The following is a 19,547-nucleotide window of genomic DNA, read 5'->3' as shown; positions in this document are numbered from 1 at the left end:
TTTGATCAACTGAAAGTCTGGCATTCGGATCGGTGGCAAAACATTTATAAAATAAATAAAACTTGATCAGGACATCCCTAGAAAAAAGTATATATTTTTATTTTTATTAATTTTTTATATCATGAATGATTAATTCAGAAAAGTCATTAGGTTTTCCAGGAAGTTGCACCACATGAAGTTTTACAACCGGAACTAAGCTTGCCTTGTCCTAAAAGGGTCAAATTAATTACATTTGGGGGACAAAAGTTCTTCAAGTAAGGAGTGAGTATATTTTGTAAAATGTTTTTAATTAAGAATTAAGAGAAAACGAATTACCAGACTCTGTGTTGAAAGAGACTGGTTTGCTGGGTGGCCCTTCACCAAGCTCATTCTTGGGCTTCACCTTGAATTCATAACTGTAAGGTAAGAAAAACAGAGGTGATGGGACATTACGTTTCTGCTTTGATCCTCATAAAACCATTAAGTATATTAATTTCAGATCTAATGTTATGCTTCTGACAGTGTTCTGACAGTACTTCTTAGTCTGCTTAATCCAAAATTATTAAAATGTACTTCTGTATTGGAATCCTGGTGGGTTGTTGTCAAATTCTGAGTAAAATGAGGTTCTTATTTCCCGTCTTCTGAGCCCTGACACTTGATATATTTATTCTGCAGAGAATGAGGACTCAAATCCTGTGCCCCCCTTTTAATGGATCCTCCATGTGTGATGTAGAGACATAACCAAGGCCCACGTGCCTTGAGAAGCAGTCCATAGGAAGCCCTGGTTTATATTGTGTCACCAGATCTTGAGCCTATATTCAGCCTCATTAAAAAGCTAGCAAGCGTGACGGCTCCCCTACAGCCAGACCACAGCGCACACATTCAACACCTTGTCCAGACCTCAGGATGCATGCAAGTCTTAACACCCCTGGTATTTGACACCCACATCAACTAAAATATATCTATCAAATTCAGCAGAGTGCCTTAAATAGAGAGGTTGGCGTTCTGCGTTGTGACTGTACCTGCTCTCTGGTTTGAGGTTCTCCACAGCCGTATGAGTCTGGTTGGTGGTCAGAATAGAAACCTGTTCACCATCAGGACCTTTAGTTGTTGAGATAACCTCATATTCTGTGAAAAGTCAAATGACAAGAAAATGGGTAAGGGACTGACTGGTCACAGTTTGGTTACACCAAAGTCGAGAGTTAGTTTCTGACAGTTCAAAGTTGACAGTGTTCGACCGATCGAAGTTGAGGGTTAGTGTTTTACCCATCAAAGCCAAAGTTTAGTGTTTGATCCATTAAAGTTAAGGGTTAGTGTTTGATTGATCAAAGTCGAGGGTTAGTGTTTGACTGATCAAAGTCGAAGGTTAGTGTTTGACTGATCAAAGTCGAGGGTTAGTGTTCGACTGATCAAAGTGTTTGACTGATCAAATTCAAGGGTTAGTGTTTTACTCAAAGTCAATGCTTAGTGTTTGTTTGACTAATCACAGTCAATGCTAGTGTCCGACTTATCTAAGTTATGGGTTAGTTTTTGACTCATCAAAGTTTACCAATCAAAGTAAATGGTTTGTGATTTACCAATAAATGTTGTCAGTTAAGTTATTGTTGGTTAGTTTTTGACTCATCAAAGTTGACAAATGAAAGCAGAGGGTTTGTGTTTGATCAATCAAAAGCGTGGGTTAGTGTTTGACATCACAGTCTTGGGTTAGTGTTATACTGATCAAATCCAAGTGTTAGTGTTTCAGTCATAACCCTAACTTTTGACTTTGATACATCAAAGACAAGGTCAAATTCCATTCTAACACCACAATATTATACACATTCCATTCCTCAGATACAAATGGGTATAACCCAATAGACATTTGACTATAAGTTTCCTTTGATAATCCATCCCCCTGTCCTACCTGTTGTTTCATTATCGGTTTTCTCCCAGTCCAGAATAATGAAGGAGGGGCATCCTTCCACGGTTACAACGGTGAGGTTGGATGGGGCTGTTCTTGGAGGGTTGGTGACATTTTGTTCTCCACCCTCCTCCTCAGGGAAGTAACTCAGAGAGGTGGTGATGGAGCAGGGCTCATCTGGCTTCTTATCTGTCTTATAGACCACATGTGGAGCTGGACAACAACACATTTGTGTTTAAATTCAGACTCTTATCTTCTTTGCTTTGGCTCTGAAACTCAAATTAGCATCATTCAGAGTTCTTGGCATGCACGGCTACAGTGATTATGAAAGTAGCATTACCAATGTAGCGTTCTTTGCCCAAGGCATCAACTTTAGAAGCAGGAACAGAGCTGAATACAGAAGAGTTCTCCCAGGTCTCAAATCGGGGTGCTAGGACACCAAAAATATGAACAGTGTCAATCATTTCAAACCAATGGTTAATAGATTGTTACCACCAGGGTATTTTATACACCACATGAAAATGTATTAAAAAATGTATAAACTTCTGCAGAATATTGAAGAATATTATGAAATATCCTCATGAAGACAAACCTGTCACCGCAGGAGCAGATGTTGTCTTTGGTTTGGATGGTTTTGCTGTAACAGGTGGCAGCTTGGGTTTCAAGATAGAAGCTTTGTCCTGATTCAGGTCTGTTATCTTGTCTGCTGTGTACATTGATGAGTGAGTGAATAAATTAAATGTTTAAAAATAAATGTTTTTCTAAGTTGTTCAGTGTTAACTGGCAGAAAAGCCTGTAAAAAAATGTAATTCACATTTTTGTAGTCTGTGGGTCAATTGTAATGACAAAATAATTTTTCACTCCTTTTGGTTGTACTTTTAAGTCCAGTTAACTTTTTACCCACCTAATCCTCCAGGCTTGCCCACAAGATTAGGCTTTTTTGCTGGAATAGGAAGGCGTGCAGCTGGAGAACCTGCAATGATGGAAGTGAAAGTAATGAAGTGAAGTCAGGCCAGAATCAAGTTTCCTCTCTCTTTTCCAGTAATACATGAACAAACAAGGATGCAGTAAGTAAAAAATGGCACCAAAACACAGCAGTAAGAGGTCAGAAGTAGCCCTTCTATCTATTTGCCACACAACCCACTTATTATCTACCTTTTACCTGTTGCCATGTGGATGACACTCAGCACTATTTGTCCTCCTAGCCTAATTCTACTCTTTGTTCTTCTTCCCTTTTGAACTGTTTAGATAAGATCTAATCCCGTTCTCCTGCAATTTCCCAAACTAAATACTGATAAAACTGAGGTTCTTCTTGTTGGCACTACATCCAATCTGGCAAAATTTGACAGCTTTTCACTTACTATTTATATTTCCATAATTTCCCTGTCTTCTCAGATTAAGAGTTTGGGTGTCATCCTTGATAGTAGCTTGTCTTTTGAAAGACATGTTATTATTGTCACTCGGTCCACATATTTCCACTTACGGAACATCCGTCGTCTTAGTCCATTTCTTACACCCACTACCACTATATGATCTAGTGGTAACACTTTAGAATACGGTTCCTTCGTTAATGAATAACTACACAAGAACCAATGAGAACACAATATTAACAATCTATCGTGTTAATAGATCATGTAGTAACACTTGAGTCATTACTAGTTAGTTCCCATGATCTTCACTTCAGAATACGGATCCAAATAATTAGTAATTCCCATAAAAGAATGACGTATGACTTTCATCTGTGCACTATTACTTCCTAATTTGTTAATCAGAGTTTCTTTTTAGTTAATAGTAGTTACTAGATTGTTAATAAACTTGTTCAGTAGTTCTCTGTGAAGCATAAAAAATAGTAGTTATTGATTAGTTAATAGTGAACTACCACTTTCATCTGTGCGCTATTACTTACTAGTTCGTTAATCAGAGTTTCTTGTTAGTTAAAAATAGTTACTAGATTGTTAATATTGTGTTACTCATTGGTTCTTGTGTAGTTATTCATTAACGAAGGAACCGTATTCTAAAGTGTTACCGATCTAGTTACTTCACGCATTGATTACTGCAACTCTCTCCTATTTGGGTTACATCTAAATCTTCTCCATAGTTGGTCCAAAACTAAGCCACCCACATAATAACTTGAATCCTCTTCCGTTAAACACATCTCTCCTGTGCTTTATCAGTTACACTGGCTTCCTGTTAAATATCGTGTAGAGTAAGAGATTCAGTTCCCTTTCGAGGGAACTCAACACTGCGTCGAGAATCGACTCTTTGGGGATGCTCCCTTAGCGTGTGCCTCATAAGTATGAATGAAACTATTCCAATCCTGATTGGTGTTGCGTCATGACGTAACATGTGACGGCATAACCGGATGGATAAAAGCGACGCCGGCACACACACACACTAGCTTTTCGCTCTTCAGCAAGCGCTCTATGTTACGACTGTCTGTCTTATTTGGTGTTGTTTGTCTATCCCTATATATATTATGGCCAGCCAGCAGTTCAGAATGTGTGTGCACCCCTGTCCTCGTTTTATTACGGATGGGGACACGCATGTTTTGTGTGTGAACTGTTTGGGAGCGCAGCACGCCCAGGCAGCTCTCGAGGGAGCTGCCTGCATACACTGTGAAGCACTACCCATGAGGGTGCTGCGCTCCCGGCTGGCGTGCTTTGATAAGCTCGGTCAGGCTCGCGTTCCCCGCGGTTCTGGTCCCGCGTCTGTTGAGGCGGCGCGGCGACTCAGATCGTGGGGTTCGCAGCGGGATCTTGCAGATGAGAATGAGACTGCTGCGGCACTTTCTCATTCTTCATCTGAAGATCCCGAAGCCCCTGTGAGTGGTGCAGAAGCCCGCGCTGCGGCTTCTTCTGCCCACGACCAGGTCCCGGTGCTTGAGCTCTCTGCTTCCGAGGAGGCAGAGGTGATCAGCATCGAGGATGACCGTGAGTCGAGCGCGCCAGTTCACGGCCAAGCTTATGAGGAGCTGGTGGAGGTTGTGACTCGTGCCGTGGCCAGACTTAACATCAGCTGGCCACAAGATGAGCAGGGAACGCAAGTCGTAAGCAAGTTAGACGAGCGTTTCCTGCGGCACAGGTCACAGCCTCAGCGCCGGGGTTTGCCGTTTTTCCCCGATCTCCACAAAGAGATTGAGATCGTGGGATAAACCGCATTCGTCCCGTGTCTCCCGTCCATCTGTTGTCGATTATAGCAATGTTGTGGGGGCACGGGATATGGGTTATGGGAAGATGCCTAAAGTCGAAGAAGCTCTAGCCGGTTATCTATCTCCTGAGTCGGCATCTTCCCTTAAAACCCCTGCGCTGCTTAGTAAGCCCTGCAGAGATACATCTGCTTTAATAGGCAGGGCTTACATGGCGGCAGGTCGGGCTGGTTCATGTCTGCACTCTATGGCTATCTTGCAGGCATACCAGGCCGATCTCCTGAAAGATTTGGACGAGGGGGAGGGGCCAACTCCTGAAGATATTTCAGAGTTGCGCAAAGCCACAGATTTGTCTCTCCGGGCCACTAAAGAGACGGCCCGCGCTATTGGCCGCTCTATGGCAGCTATGGTGGCCACGGAGAGGCATCTGTGGCTCAATTTATCTGGTCTAAAGGAGAAAGATAAATCTGTTCTGCTGGATGCGCCGCTTTCGCCTTCTGGCCTGTTCGGCGACGCCGTTACATCGGTCGTCGACAGGTTTCAGGAGGTGTTGAGATGTCGTCCTTGGCCACATTCAAAAATTGGGGTTGAGACTCAACACAAAGAAGAGTGTGTTAGAACCATCCCAGTCCACAACGTTTCTAGGCGTTGTGTGGAACTCGACTACGATGCAGGCACGCTTGTCTCCGGCGCGTATCGAGTCCATTCTGGCGATGGTGTCCAAGTTAAAGCTAGGCCAGGCCACTACTGTAAAGCAATTCCAAAGACTGCTGGGCCTCATGGCAGCGGCATCCAACATTATACCTTTGGGCCTTCTACACATGAGGCCCCTTCAGTGGTGGCTGAAAGCCAAGGGGTTTTCCCCCAAGGGGAATCCATTTCGTATGATCAGAGTAACGCGCAGATGCCTTCGTTCTCTAATAATATGGAAGAAACCTTGGTTCCTGTCCCAAGGGCCAGTGTTAGGAGCGTCATGTCGCCGGAAAACCGTTTCGACAGACGCCTCCCTCACTGGCTGGGGCGCGGTCATGGACGGCCGCTTTGCCAGGGGTCTGTGGCAGGACCATCATTATTCTTGGCACATAAATTGTCTAGAGATGTTGGCTGTGTTCAGGGCTCTGAGGAGCTTCCTTCCAGACATCAAGGATTACCATGTCCTAGTACGATCGGACAATACATCAGTGGTAGCTTATCTAAACCGACAAGGGGGACTCAGATCGCGCCCTCTGTGCAGACTGGCGCATCAGGTTATTCTCTGGTCCCAAGGGAAAATACTGTCTATCAGAGCTATGTATATTCCGGGGGTTCAGAATCAGGGAGCAGACATCCTGTCGAGGCAGGGGCTGAGGCCCGGGAAATGGAGACTTCATCCAGATGTGGTGAAGTTGATATGGGAGAGGTTTGGGCCCATGGAAGTGGATTTATTCGCGTCTCGAGAGACGTCCCACTGCCCACTTTGGTTCTCCCTCTCACATCCAGCCCCACTGGGGTTGGATGCCATGGTACAGGCCTGGCCGAGGCTTCGCCTGTACGCATTTCCCCCGATCGCTCTGCTTCCGGCAGTCCTGGAGAGGGTCCGTCAGGAAGGCATCAGTCTACTTCTGGTTGCCCCAATGTGGCCGACCCGAGTATGGTTTTCAAATATAATTTCGCTCCTGATAGCTCAGCCATGGCAGATTCCTCTGAGGAGGGATCTATTGTCGCAGGTGGAGGGCACAATCTTCCACCCTCAACCAGAGCTGTGGAAACTGTGGGCCTGGCCTCTGAGGGGGTTCAGTACCTAAACGCTGGTCTATCAGCCGGGGTGGTTGAAACCATACTTAGCTCTAGGGCTCTGTCTACTAGGAGATTATATGGCCTCAAGTGGAATGTTTTCGTTACTTGGTGTAGAGAACATAATTTAGACCCAGTTAACTGCCCGGTGGCTTCAGTTCTGGAGTTTCTTCAAGATCGTTTCTCTGCGGGTCTCTCCCCTTCCACGCTTAAGGTTTACGTGGCTGCCATTGCGGCTTTCCATGCGCCATTAAGTGATGGGCCTCTGGGGAGGCACCAGCTGGTCATTTGTTTTCTCCGAGGTACTTGGAGGATGAGACCGACAACCAGGTCCAGGGTTCCTGCCTGGGACCTGGCAGTGGTTCTGGAAGGGTTATCCCTGGCCCCCTTCGAACCTCTTCAGTCGGCTTCGCCTAAAGATCTTACCTACAAATTGGTCTTTCTCTTAGCCATCACCTCTCTTAAGAGGGTGGGAGATCTCCAAGCCCTGGCAGTGACACCAGCTTGCTTGGAGTTTGCCCCTGGCAAGGTTAAGGCCTTTTTGCACCCGAGACCGGGCTATGTGCCTAAAGTGCCTGCTAATACGGCTAGGTCTACGACCCTTCAGGCTTTCCATTCTCCACCTCATGTGTCGGCAGAAGAAGAGAAGCTTCATTTGCCTTGCCCCGTCAGAGCTTTGAGTATTTATCTCGAGAGGTCCTCTTCTTGGAGGAGGTCGGACCAACTGTTAGTGTGTTTCGGGTCACCTAGGAGAGGGCTCCCGGCATCCAAGCAAACCATTAGAAATTGGATTGTGCAGGCTATTGCCTTGGCTTATGAGGTGCACAATTTGCCTTCACCTCTGGCCATAAGGGCTCATTCTACTAGAGGCATGGCGTCCTCTAGGGCCCTCCTCTCGGGAGTTCCCCTCCAGGAGATCTCTGAGGCAGCCGGTTGGGCTACCCCATACACTTTTATTAGGTTCTATAGTCTGCACCTCCCCAGTACGCCTGGCGCACGTGTGCTCTCGTCCTGCTGAGTGCCTGAATCAGTTTCACTCCTGGGCAGGCCTGTCTTCGGTGCGTGGCCTAGTGGGCATTCGTTCCCCAAAGAGTCGATTCTCGACGCAGTGTTGAGTTCCCTCGAAAGGGAACGTCTCGGGTTATGACTATAACCCTTGTTCCCTGAGAAGGGAACGAGACACTGCGTCGTCCTGCCACGCCCCTCGAGGCCTTAGAGCGTCTTGCTTCATCGCTAGGCTAGTGTGTGTGTGTGCCGGCGTTGCTTTTATGCATCCGGTTATGCCGTCACATGTTACGTCATGACACAACACCAATCAGGATTGGAATAGTTTCATTCATACTTCAGAGGCGCACGCTAAGGGAGCGTCCCCAAAGAGTCGATTCTCGACGCAGTGTCTCGTTCCCTTCTCAGGGAACAAGGGTTATAGTCATAACCCGAGACGTTTTTCACTTTTAAAGCTCTGCACAATCTTGTACCCTCATATCTCTCTGACTTGCTTCACATATACTCCCACCCGTACTCTTAGATCTTCCTCATCTTGTTTCCTTTCCCTTGTTCCCAGCTGTCCGTTTAACCACTATGGGATCCAGAGTGTTCAGCTGTGCTACTCCTTGTCTCTGGAACTATCTTCCGCAATTTATATGTGAAAGTGATTCTCATTACTTTTAAAACCATGTCTTAAAACTATAATCTTTTAAAATTAGCTTTTCCTGATTCATTTTAATTTATGGATTATCTTAATGCTGATGTTGCTTTGATTGTATTGTCTTTCTTGTATTGGATGACTGTCATTAAGTTGTAAGATGTCCTCGATTGTTTTGAAAGGCACCTATAAATAAAATGCATAACTATTATTATTATCCTGCTCATGCTATTCACACATCTTCCTGACGTTCTCTTGACTTAAGATTTAATTCTCATGAAAAACAGTGGAACACATCACTACCAGCCTCAACTTTGATTAGCTACTTTTTCAGCAAAGCAAAAGGCAATATGAATTGAATGCAAAATTTCCCTTTCTTTTAATTTTTTGGGGTTGAATGAGTTTGACACCTCTTCGATTTTAGGGTGATTTTTTTTTTTTTTGCGCTTTCAGCTTTTAAAGATTTATATTTAGAATTTTTGCCTTTATTATGATTGCACAGTTACAGACAGGAAGCAAAGTAGGAGAGAGAGAGGGACAGGATCAGGAAAGATCCGCGATCCGGGACTCGAACTTGGTTCGCCTGAAGCGCAACAGCACTACATATCAGCGCACTGCCCGCGAGGCTATCGGCAACGACTGCTTTCAGCTTTTAAGACATAGGCCTCTTAATAAAAAGGAAAGGGAAATAAATCCAATAAACCAATTTGAAAATGAAAAGGACAAGAAATCTCCTAATATGAAAACAGTGATTTTCAAATCCTTGATTTATGGGAACTAGAGTATCTCATACTCTAAATAATCAAACTGACTATGATTGTTGACTTTTGAGAACCTGCAATTTGGATGCTTTGCTAAATGGGAGCAGCAAATTGCTCAAACTCAAAGTTAATTGGAAATGAGAGAAAATTGCTTGTTTTCTTTCTCATTGCATGGATGAAGTCTAACCATTGGCACTTCATCCACCTTTCAAGCCTTCAGTTCTCAGTGCCGTCTTGGAGTACAGCCAAAGGCAAACAGACTAGAGCATGTGAACCCTTCCCAGAAAAACTGATTCAATTTAAATCCAAGGCACCAGTTGTGAAACCCTCAGTTCATCACAGGGCAATCAAACAGAGCTCAGCTCACTAAACCCTGTGGTATGAGTTAAAAAATTGCAAAGCTGGGTGGTGAAAAAGCCAAGCTTTGCTGAAAATAAAACTAAAGACCAACAGAATGAAACAGAATTTCCAGAGAAGTAGTTGAGGTTTTCGGTGGTGATGCCCAATGTTTTGGGTGATCTAAAACTCTTGTGGTATCATAACAGTGGTTAGAAAATTTCAGGCAGTCACTGTCAAGCAAATCTACCATAAGACTCCTCTTTAATGAGAGCCACCACTGATCTCCACAGATCTCTGGCTTTTGGTCAGAAGATAGAGAATCCATGCCAACAAACTGTGCTAATTTAAATGATCTGTTTTGTTGTATTCCACTGACTTTGCACAAGCTATAAGATGTGGCATCACTTTGAAGACCTGGGATTGTTTTGTTTGTCATCGAATGATTAAATAATAGGGAAGAGTATGAACAGGCAAATATCCACACATTTAGTGTAGTCGCACATACTTTTGGGAATTTAAATATCGCAGTGGTGGAGTCATACTGCATAGTCTTGGAAAGTACGCCATATTGCAGAAGTCTGCTGCGTCTTCCAAAACCAAGTCTAGTCAGAACCGATACACCGTGTGAATTGAGTTCACACGCATAGTTTGTGTCTGTTATTGTGCTGTTATGTGATTTGTATGAAGTCTAGTTCACTTCATAGCGGAATTCTTAGTAAGGTCCCCATTCATTTTGGCATTTGTGTTGAAAATAACAGTAATGTGAATTAATAGGTTGTGGATAAATACTAAAATGTTGTCATCTTTCAGCCTTTTTTGTTTTTGTGACAAGAGATAAACAATATGGCATATTGATAAAGACCTCATACCACATAGAAGCTTGTGACTACAATAAAACATGCAAGTAGTCATGCACACAATGAACTTTATCCAGAAGCAGCTACAGTCCTCTGCAGAAGGGAGTTTCAAACATTATTGCTGAAATGCACAAATAAAAGAGCCACAGAATGTTATGAGACAGTTTAGGACATTGCGGTGGGTTTCTGTGTCCTCCAAAAGACATGTTTTTCTCTTGAAAATAAATGTCCTACAGCACCGTGATGGTTTAGAAATGAAAGAAACCAATCTGGGGAAAAGCTTTGACAATTACACCACAAAGCTCGCAGCAGCATGGGATCTGCAGAAGCTTGCAAAACGACAACAAACGTTGAAGACAACAGGCAGATTTGCGAGCAAATGGGTTGACTGGTGAATGAGTGGATGGATGAATGGACAGACACGAGTTTACAGGAGATTATGGATGGGAAGGACACCAACATTGGCATATGGGCTGCGTCACAAACAAGATTTCTGCAGGTTAATGATGGCTAACACACAAACAGGACGAGTTGGCTCTGTTTACCCATTCTTGGTCTGGACCACATGACTGGTTTGGGGAGAGAAAGTCCCTTATGGTGCTCACCGTTAACTGTTGGAGGGGAAAAGAGTGGATGTTATGGAGAAAAGGAAGAATAAGGTAGCATCATGTTGTTTTTGCTGAGATGCACTGCAGCTGAAGAAAACTGGGGTTTACATAGAGAGTTATAGGCGGCCGCTCAACTGCCTGAGGGGAAGAGAGGCCTTTCAAGATCAGATTAGTGCAAATGTTGGCGGTCTGCGTGCCCATCGGGCTAAATCACACATACTTTGCTGACAGTAAAACTGTCAGGTGTAACAGAGTATGATGGGTGGTTTGCACACACACACACACACACACACACACACACACACACACACACACACACACACACACACACACACACACACACACACACACACACACACCACACCACATGTTTCAAAGGGAAAAATTGGGCTCTTGAAGAGAAAATGCCCCAAGAAAACCAAATGGCATTGTCCTGACAGGGGAGAATGCAGAGCAAAAGAAAAGAAAAACATTTTCTTAAGTAATATTATTTTTTTCTATTACTATTTTTTGTTTTGTTTTTTAAGTTAGGTAAAAATAAATAAAAATAATAAAAAACAAAAGCAGAAGAGAAAACACAAAAAAAAGAGTAAAGAAAGAAAAAGACTAGCGTAATGTTTTTTACCCCCATATCTTCTGGAGGAGTCGCCGGGCCTGGGGGAAGAATGTCTCATGCCATTAGAGAGAGAGAAAGGGTTTCTGCTCAGTGACGTCTGGTTCCTGGTGGTCACTGTTAGGACTGAATCGATGGGTTTGGAAGGAAGAGAAGAGATGGAGTCTCTCCGGATGCTCTTACCTAGATAAAAAACAACAGCAGCTTTTGTTATGCCTTGTCGGCTCTAGGAAGTGAAGTGCATGCTGGGGCAGATCCAGTACAATTATGTAAGGGCTGCTATGTGTTAAAAAAGTTTTTCTGTGGGCTGATGAGAGATGTCAAAGTTAGCTAGTTGTGTTTCAACATACCATCAAGGGATTTAAGTTTTCTTTAAGTGTTACACTAAACTGTATATCCAGCAAACACAGAATTTTGGCACTATGTACCCAACCTTCTAACAATGTTTTAACAACATGGTCAAAAGGTTGCTATAACTACAGTACGTTCTGTGGTGTTGTTACAGCGTTGTCACAATGTTGACATTAAACCACCATTCGGGGCCATTGCTTAAGGTTGTGTCTATGGTGTCTTGACAACCGCTGGACTACATATGTACTCGTCACTGCCCTGAAGACACAAGCTACAATTTCATTTTTCTAATGTGACTAATGTAGCCTTGCTCGCACTGTTTAGTTTTTCATTTGATTAGTTTGCTATTTAGTCTCATTCGTTTCTTTGCTCCTCTGGATTTTATGATGTTTCCTGGACTGATTCTGTTTACCAACCTTTATCGCTCGGCTTTCGACTACGCTCCCCTGTCTGCCATGTACAAAACCCGGTTTTGTTCAATAAATGTTCTGATCTTTGCTTTTTATGTTTTATTTATTGCACTTAAAATAAATGTGTGTATTTGTTAATTTAGCTTTTCAGAAATGTATGACTTTTGGAAGTGCCATTTGATTACCATATGCTGTTTTAATAAAGTTGAATTAATGTAACCTTTTGTCATTTTTACTCTTCAAAGTGTACACTTGTAGGTGTTGATTATAATTAGGCTAATTTACTGATAGTCCCATCAAGTAATAAGGATAAACAATATTTTAAAAGTATATACCTATCTAACATCTGACTAATTATAAATTAACCTCAAAACATAAAATGCTAAATGGGGGATATCTATAGGCTATAGGGATATCTAGAATAAAAATTTTTTTTGGCCAGAACGTCGTTTCTCAGTTGCTGAATGTAGAGCAACAATGTTGCTACAGCCCTGTCGCGCCTTACAATTCTACATTGTTACAATGTTGTGAGAACATAGACAGCGACGTTGTCATAGGAGAAATGCAACGTGCCACAGATGTTGCCACATCGTAAATTTGTTTGATTGGTAGTACATTCTTTCACCAAAAGGAAAATGACATGAACTCTGTTCCAAAACAAGGTATCTGCCTTGCTAGCCTAGCGTCCAAAGTGAAATTAACTTCTGATTTGGATCACTTATGCAACTTGGTAGCAACTTGGATAGAGCTAACTACAATAGAGACCCGACATAAAATTGATTTCAATAGTCTCATGCTAGCATGTTGCTAAGCTAACAGTGCAACATTTCAATAAACATAAAAATATAGAGTAATATAATTCAATTTAAGTTTTTCATTTTAATTTATTTTACCTAAATAATAATACATAATTATACCATTCCTACTATTCCATGATTTGCATAGTTATATGTTTTCCACATAGGATGTATGCTAGCTAGTTGCGTACATTTTGGAATGCTTACAATGCATAAAAAATTCTGTCTTTGTTGGCAGCTTACTTCATTGTTTAAGGTCAAACTTGATGATGTGTGAATTTAACAATACTAATGTCATTGTTCTGACTACAGTAAGGCTACATCTGATGTGTTGGAGGTTGCATTAAAGTGCAGCAGTGCATCCCTGTGAAGACAAAACATGGTGTAGGGGAGGATACAGGAAAGCTGTGACTTCAGACAATAACACAGATATGATATACACTGATGGGACAGTTGTGATAGCTTGCCTGACAGAGCAAATAAATGAGAGGATTATATGAACTGATGTAGCCGGTTCTAGCTGTTTTTTCTGGCCGTCTCGCTCACACTGACAAGAGACAGCTCTTCCTGTAATCCATTGAGCCGGAGTGTGAAATAATGTCTGTTTGAGGCTGAAGTTACCGAATGACTGCATTTGATTGAAACGTGGTTTGAACATCCATTAATTTCCTGTGTATCACTTTTCTCCAAAACCACCCGAAAAAAGAGAACGAATTGAATAAAGCTTTGAAGTCTGATATTCTGGTGTTTAGACTAAGTTTGCGGGGGTAGAACATGTAGCCAAAGGTTGAACGGCAAACGGCAAAATACCCAAGTATCTGTGTGATAAACAGCGAACCGCTGACGCAATAGATTATTTTCTCATTACCTGTCAACCGTCAACTTAAAAAAATAAGAAGGAAACATAGGAATTACCATAGGAACTATGTGGCATCTGAGTGGCACTAGGTGCCCTGGTTTGAGGGTGTCCGTGTAGGGGTGTCCGGGTACTGCTGGGTAAGGAATTGGGGGTAGGGGTGACTGAAGGACGGGAGGGTTTAGTGGGTAGGTGTTGGGGAAGGACAGGAGGGATCTCCACCAGCTGAGAGGAGTCATTTCTAACATGGCTGTTTGAATCTGTTTAAGAGAAAGGAGCAGATGAGCCCTCCATGCTGGAAAAACCAAGTCATTTGAGCTTAAGATGGTCTAGTTGGTCAACCAGTCGAAGATGGATCATGATTAACCAGCTAAACAGCTTAACCAGTGTTCTAGCAGCTTAATCCAGGGTAACCTACGAAGCCCCACCGGGTGGTTGGACGACTGATAATCCATCTAGACCAGCCTGTACCAGTTGTTTGGACCACCTTGAACTGGTTTTACCTGGATTTTCCAGTAGGACTGACTGTTGAGACCATGATTAGAGGATGATTAAAGGGTGGACTTTAGATTAATGTTGTTAAGAATGTTTGGAAGTTGTTTGCATTGCATCGATATTAAGCTTGTTTGTGAGAGTTTCTCAGTTCCATCCCATCGAGTTGTGATGGTACGGATGCTTAAGTGCCTGTTATCGACGTTGAGCACTTGTCTTGACAGTTTTGTCAAGGGGTTGAGAATGAACTTGTTGATTTTGGTCTCATAATCAGTTTGGCTCCAAGTGGAAAAACACAGAGAGATGTAATGTTATCTTATCCAGAGTTCAGAGACAGAGGAAGACAGGAAAGGAGGTTGGACTCCCAGATTTCTGCCTTTCCCTGCAAGAACTAATAACATGGGACTGATTATTTCTCTGCATGCAGTGACTTCATGCAGACTGAACGAAGGCCAGCAGATCAAGATGCAAAAACTCTGAAAATGAATGAAAAGGTTGAGGAAATCAGATAAAGAGATGAAAGATGAAAAAAACAAGATGAGGTTCAGAAAAAGAGGATGAAGAGTGAACCTATGAAAAAAGCTGATAGTACAAACAAATATGATACCAGTCTGATTAAATTTGGTACATGAGTCCTGACTGACAGGCTGGAATTTATTGACTGCTCAAATTTTGATATCATGATACTATGACCTTACTCTGCCAATACCATGATAAAGTGATGATTATATAATGATACCATGGTACATAATTCTGGTTAAAATGTTCAATACATATCATTAAAAATGTAACATATAAATTAATTTTTTTTATTTAGTGGAATCAGATTTAATTGTGCCATAATTTGATGTTAAATTTACCACTATATATTCAATTATTTTATTAATTAATAATTGTGGGGTAGTTTGATGTATTTATCACTTATTGGGTTCTGTTTGGAAACATTCCGTATTAACATTATGGGAAATATTCAGTGACACAGAGGAACAAAGAAAAAGAATGGCAGAAATGAATACATAAGAGTGCCATTTATGGCCACAGTAATAAAACAGATGGAGGACTGAGGAAACCAAACATTTTGACAGTTATGATATGATTGACAGGTGATGAAATGATAGGGGACTGAATGGGTACAGATGAGTGTGACAGAAAGAGAGCTGATTGGTGGACACAGAATCTGACTGATGCTGATGGGTGGAGCATGAGCAGGCCTACAAAGACCACGCCAATGCGTGACCATGCGTGACTGCAGAGGGGTTTTCACTGCACAGCACCCTTCTGGAAAACTTACACTCACACTTCCTCCTCACTGTGGAGGCGACCGGTCAGGAATCCTCATCACGGCAGGATCGGGACTTTCTAACTCAGCGTTCTTACAAGGCATGCCAGCATGCAGCCAATCATAACAGCGGATGTCTTTAATCCCCGCCCACACCCAGCAAAGCGATTACCAACTGACTGCTCATAAGCAAAACTTCAAAACAAAATTTCTCTCGGTTACCCAATGGGAGCTGAGGCCATTTTGGCTCATTGGCTCTTGGAGCAGCCACAGTTCCTTGCTGACCCATGGGTGGAGCTGTGGGAAATAATGCAATGTTTTGTAAATGGGAAAAAAAAAATAGAGAGAAAAAGAGAGCAGGCATCCCCAACAAGGCTCTTGAGAGGGAGAGAGTATTACATGTCTTTACTGTGAGCATGACTTCGATTGACTGCAATAAAACCCTGTATGAAAGAAGAGTGCAAACAGAAAGAGTGAGGGGAAATTACCAAAAGATGTCTTGGGACCTCCATTGATGCCTGTGTTTTTGGGTGAACCTGGCTGGCTTATGTTGGGGATACCTAGAAAGAAGTTTGTAAAGGAGGAAACCAACACAAAACACTTTCAAACAGATAGGATAAAAAGAATAGTACTGATTGTAGTTTGACCCATTTTACACATGGACTGAAACAATCTGTCATGATTTACTCTTACTTACTTGCAAGTAATCATTCAGCATACATTGACCAGGATTTGTCAAGCTATAAAAAGGGCTATCAAGATTTAAAAGGACAAAAAGCACCTTTAAAAACACCCAAAAGTTCAGCTTAATAATTAGATACAATTATAAATTACAAGTAAGCCTTATGGTTGGTTGCTTCTCAATAAGTAAACATTGTCACTTTGCTATCAAAACATTGCTTTGTTTATTTGAGGATTCCGACCAGCCCAGCATGGCAACACTGCCTCAACCAATGGTGTGAGTCTGGGGCGGAGCTATCTATTTATTCTACTAATGGCAGACTATTGCCATCAGAACCACAGAAATCACACGGTTCACCTAAATTTAAGTTTGTTCTTCACACAAAGCCAGCTGAATACTAAAAGTGTCCCCAAAGTACTTTTCGTGATATGTGATAAAGGTGCTTTGTTTGTAAAGTTCGACAGCCCATCATTATATGCTTTTATTGTATGGAAAAGAACAGTGTGCATTATTTTGTGATCCACGGAAGAAAGTAAGTTATACGGGTTTGAAATGACATTAGGGTGAGTAAATGATGACAGAATTATCTTGTTTTCTTTACTACACAAGGGGCAATTCTTAAAAGTAGTAGTTGATGGTCTTACCATGTCGAGACGGGAACAGACTGCTGTGAGGTCCAGCCTGCAAAAAGAGGGTTACACACATTTTTTTCTACCCTCTTTAAAAATGAAGTGTAGAGTGAAAGAACACAGAACAGCATTCTGTCTTCATATCATGTAAAAGAACTCTGCAATCAGGGTCTCTCCACCGTGTCTAAAGTGTTCCTGAAATGCCTTGACAGGCATGTATTATTTCTTGACTTCGCTGAGAAGATTGAGTACCTTACACACATACAACAACTGGATTCTTGACTTGAGAACTGAGAATATGTGAGAAAGAGTTTGCTCGCAGGCACAGTTCTTTATGTCCATGACAGTTCATAAATAGACCAGAAAGCACAACAAACTAAGAAAGGCAATCTTGCCAAAGCATGGTGGGAGACCAGCTAACCACCTTAAGCAAGCTTAGACCTGCAAACCAGGCTCGTTTAAACAGATTTTTCCAGCAGGGATGGAAGAGAAAAGGTCAAAAAGTAAGATTGTAAGAGTGCTAGCATTATATTATTTGCTTATTTTAAAATATTTACATTTTCCGAGGTGGTACCCGGGCGTTATAATGTGGTTATGATGGTATTTTTGGGTGGTCATCAGGGCATTGCTAATGGCTTCACCTGTTGGTTACTCAATACTTAAATCAAAAGTTTTCAACCCTAAAATCTCTATGATATTCTGGTTGGAATTTTTTGTGACCGCTATGTGGTTTTTTTGCACCAAGGCCAAAAAAAAAAAAAGAGAGATATTTTTGTCTCAGAATGTGAGCATAGTTTGAATTAAATAACGGAGACATCACACAAACTCTTAAAGTTGTGCATGGCATGTGGTTTTGCCTTTAAGTCATTAAGTTGACAGTCTTTTTACACTATATAAAAGTTGTTATGAAACAACACTACATACCAAAGTCTTGACAAGGGGTCTGTTAGGCTTGTAGGTTATCTGGAAGTTTTTGTCTGAAAACGAAACAGTGGCAATGCAAGTTAGACTTGATCATCTTAGACAAAACCTTGAATGGATGTTTAGGGTATCTGTTACCTCCCATGTTGGTGTTGTGGATCACTGGCTTGCTCCACATTCCACTACGGTCGTCTTTGTTGGATCGGACACCAAATTCATAGGGTGTGTTGGGCTTGAGGTTGTCGATTACGGTATCAGAGGTGGGGCAGGTTTGGTAGATCCACTTCCTGTTTCTTTCTCTGTAGCGGATGGTGTAATGCCTGGTTCAAAGACACATTGGTTATCTAAAAGGCTCAAGAGTTATTCACCGTTTGGCTAGTCATAATCAATCATCAAATTATGTAGTAGGGCTGTCAATAAATGAGTAGGGCTGTCAATAGATTATTTGAATCGCACACTTATCGTGAAATTAAGCATACACCATTTATCTTGTTCAACATGTTAATTTTGTCATCATTTGCCAGCAAAGTAAACCATCAGATTCAAGAGTGATTCTCACAAAACTGTATTTTCTGCAAACTTTTTTCAAGGTAAATTTAATTTCTTTCCAAAAAAGGACACTTGGAGATTCCAAAAGGACACCAAATAACCAATTGATATAAGGAATATATATAATTAATAAATTTATGCACAGCATAGCACCCATGAAAAACATTACAGTCAGAAAAACTTTTCAGAATTCACAGAACTGTATGTGTACAATGCATCAGCAAAGAGCTTGTTTACATTTTAGACAAGTGAAGTTGTGATACCGAACAGGTTTGCGAATCAATATAACGGACTTACACATGCTTACTGTACGACTCCTGTACATCACCGTAATCGTTTTTACCTTGATTGCAATCCTCATCTACTAAAACTTTAGCAATTAAGACAAGGGTTTGCTTTATCCAGCCGAGAAATGTAGTTTTTGTATCATCTGGCCACACAGCAGTGGGATGTTTGGGCATCCCTTTCTGTCTCAATTTCATACAGCGCAACGCATGAGGTCTCGCGCTTCTCAGAAACAATCACAGAATATGACAGTGTTTTAAATCGAAAACACACTGGAATTAATAACTCCTTGAAAATGAAACATGAGTCTATTCTCTCTGCCCTCTCTGATGTTATCAGCCTGGTTTTCTTTATCAGCGATGTTTTTGTCTGATTGTTAAATGATTCACTTACTCGATCATTGGACTGAAAAGGTTCCCAGAGTTTAGCAGTTTAAAAGTGATCTGATCGCAAATAGAGAAGTGAAATCAGGTTAAAGGGTTTGAATAGAAATTTCCGCCAACAATGTGTTTGTGCCATTGTAGATGCAGTGTGATAACTCCCGACTTCTAAGATTGTCTTACTACGTGACGTTAATTACTTTAATGATGCAATTTCACGTGCTTCAGTCATTTATATGCGGTAAATCATTTTAACGCGTTAAGGACTTTAAATTAATCACATGAGTTAACGTATT

The 19,547-nt window shown here is 41.8% G+C and overlaps 1 protein-coding gene across 25 annotated transcripts in view; it reads right to left on the bottom strand.

Moving 5' to 3' along the window:
* The window catches only part of abi3bpb (ABI family, member 3 (NESH) binding protein b), a 33,588-nt gene that overhangs the window by 4,675 nt on the left and 9,366 nt on the right, over positions 1 to 19,547 (bottom strand). For 2 of the 25 annotated variants that reach the window (XM_077226827.1, XM_077226828.1), the window contains exons 5-18: positions 18,176 to 18,357; positions 18,041 to 18,093; positions 17,132 to 17,168; positions 16,294 to 16,365; positions 16,028 to 16,102; positions 14,094 to 14,294; positions 11,633 to 11,803; positions 10,945 to 11,010; positions 2,784 to 2,852; positions 2,472 to 2,585; positions 2,220 to 2,309; positions 1,883 to 2,092; positions 1,002 to 1,107; positions 316 to 395 (exon numbers count right to left, since the gene is read on the bottom strand). In XM_077226827.1, coding sequence (XP_077082942.1) covers positions 316 to 395; positions 1,002 to 1,107; positions 1,883 to 2,092; positions 2,220 to 2,309; positions 2,472 to 2,585; positions 2,784 to 2,852; positions 10,945 to 11,010; positions 11,633 to 11,803; positions 14,094 to 14,294; positions 16,028 to 16,102; positions 16,294 to 16,365; positions 17,132 to 17,168; positions 18,041 to 18,093; positions 18,176 to 18,357 — 1,526 coding nt within the window. The remainder of the gene's footprint in view (positions 1 to 315; positions 396 to 1,001; positions 1,108 to 1,882; positions 2,093 to 2,219; positions 2,310 to 2,471; positions 2,586 to 2,783; positions 2,853 to 10,944; positions 11,011 to 11,632; positions 11,804 to 14,093; positions 14,295 to 16,027; positions 16,103 to 16,293; positions 16,366 to 17,131; positions 17,169 to 18,040; positions 18,094 to 18,175; positions 18,358 to 19,547) is intronic. The other 23 variants (XM_077226833.1, XM_077226832.1, XM_077226830.1 and 20 more) reach the window with 15 other exon arrangements.

The sequence above is a fragment of the Siphateles boraxobius genome, unplaced genomic scaffold (genome assembly GCF_051911475.1).
Source record: "Siphateles boraxobius isolate OS27281-9 unplaced genomic scaffold, OSU_SipBor_1 13, whole genome shotgun sequence".
Lineage (NCBI taxonomy): Eukaryota > Metazoa > Chordata > Actinopteri > Cypriniformes > Leuciscidae > Siphateles > Siphateles boraxobius.
The sequence above is the reverse complement of the archived record's forward strand: the minus strand, read 5'-3'. Positions and strand labels throughout refer to the sequence as shown.